This window comes from Sphaeroforma arctica (assembly GCF_001186125.1).
Source record: "Sphaeroforma arctica JP610 unplaced genomic scaffold supercont1.5645, whole genome shotgun sequence".
Lineage (NCBI taxonomy): Eukaryota > Ichthyosporea > Ichthyophonida > Sphaeroforma > Sphaeroforma arctica.
In genome coordinates this window covers 1-1,898 of record NW_014034913.1, presented here as the reverse complement: position 1 = coordinate 1,898, position 1,898 = coordinate 1, and the positions used below count along the sequence as shown (strand labels likewise).

Here is a 1,898-nt window from a genome sequence, read left to right as displayed (position 1 = left end):
TATATGTATGTATGTATGTATGTATATATATATATTATGTATATAAATATATGTGTGTGTGCGTGTGTGTGTGTGTGTGTCTAAGGATGCATATGTATATAAATATATGTACGTGTATAGGTATTGGTATATGTATATGTATATGTTTATGTATTTATATCTATATCTATATCTATATCTATATCTGTATATATCTATATCTATATATATATGTGTGTGTGTGTGTGTCTGCGTCTGCGTCTGAGTCTGTATCTGTGGTTGTGTTTGTGTTTGTGTTTGTGTGTGTTTTTGTTTTTGTTTTTGGTTGTGTTTGTTTTTGTGTTTGTGTTTGTGTTTGTGTTTCTATTTTTGTTTACGATTGTGTTTGTTTGTGTTTGTGTTTTGGTTTTAGTCTTGGTTTTGGTTTTGGTTTTGGTTTTGTTTTGTTTTGTTTTGTTTTTGTCGGCCTATAATTTGTTTGTGCGACACTAGCCAACTCTTCCCCATTTGGGAACCAAATAAGAAATTGCCTTACTGTTACCACCCTAGCATTCCCGATTCTCATACCAGTCAAATTCATTCTAATCCCAAATTAAATTATTTTCCCAAATTAATTTATATTCCCAAATTAAATTATATTCCCAAATTAAATTATATTCCCAATTTAAAATGGAATTCTCAGGAGGACATGTCCATTCTTTTGGATACGCTGGACACCAAGATCACCAGCGACTGTACGCGATACAATTGGACTTCCATGCCCTGTGTACTCAATGTCACCCCTGCTCTGGGACCAGGTAGGTGCATGTGTGTGTGTATGTATGCATGTATGTATGTTTGTATGTATGTATGTATGTATGTATGTATATATGTGGTGGTGGGGGGGGGGGGGGCTTGTGTGTGTGTGTGTGTGTGTCGTTTGTGTGCGTGTGTGAGTTAGTATATAAACTAATTACTATATTTTACAATTACTAAATGTGTACTCATTGGCGTTGTTACTTAAGAACAATAAGATTCATCATTGGCTTGCCCTATTTCTACCTGCGCATACAAACGTCTTCTCCTGACCTCCATTCACCCCATGTAACTGTGTATATTACTTTCATCTTCAACATAGCCACTTCATCTCCATCTCCTTCTCCTGCTTCCCATTCACCCCATTCAACTATCTATACTACTCACCCCATTCAACTATCTATACTACTCACCCCATTCAACTATCTATACTACTCACCCCATTCAACTATCTATACTACTCACCCCATTCAACTATCTATACCACTTTACCCTTCAATATCAGTATTCAACTATCTATACCACTCACCTCTTCAATATCAGTATTCAACTATCTATACCACTCACCCCTTCCATATCAGTCGCCGGTAAACCCGTACGGAGGACTGCTGCCGATAGCACAGCCAAGAGTCCGTTCCTGTACTCGGCCTTTGGTGTGAAGAAACAGATCAAACAACTGTCCCAGTGGGTGGCAGAGGAGGTGGCAGAGGTGTCTCTAACACTGACCAACCTGTTTGAGTTTCCGCTGGTCTGTAAGGATATCAGTATAGGTGTGTTGTATGGGATGTAGGTTGGGTTTGTGTGTGTGTTGGGTGTTGGTGGTGTAAGGACACACCCATGTAGCACTCGTGTGCACATGTGTGGGGTATGGAACTGTGTGTAGCCTCAGGGTATGGCAGTGTGTGAAGCAACTGTCAAGGGGAGTGTTGTACGTAAATGGGAAATTGGCAATGATAGGAAAGCGTCATGCTTGTATGTATAGGGTATATGTTATGTATGGGTTATACTTGCACATACACATGTACATGTACATGCACATATATATATGCCAATGTATATACATATTCATGTATATATATATATATATATACATATATATATGTATTTTATATATATATATATAT

General features: G+C 37.7%; 1 protein-coding gene across 1 annotated transcript; it reads left to right on the top strand.

Moving 5' to 3' along the window:
* Positions 1 to 1,355: 1,355 nt before the first annotated feature.
* SARC_15119 (hypothetical protein) lies at positions 1,356 to 1,564 on the top strand (the record flags this gene model as incomplete). The annotated part of the gene is made up of 1 exon (XM_014290755.1): positions 1,356 to 1,564. A coding segment is annotated over one exon (209 nt), but the record flags the coding sequence as incomplete, so codon positions are not given.
* Positions 1,565 to 1,898: the final 334 nt, after the last annotated feature.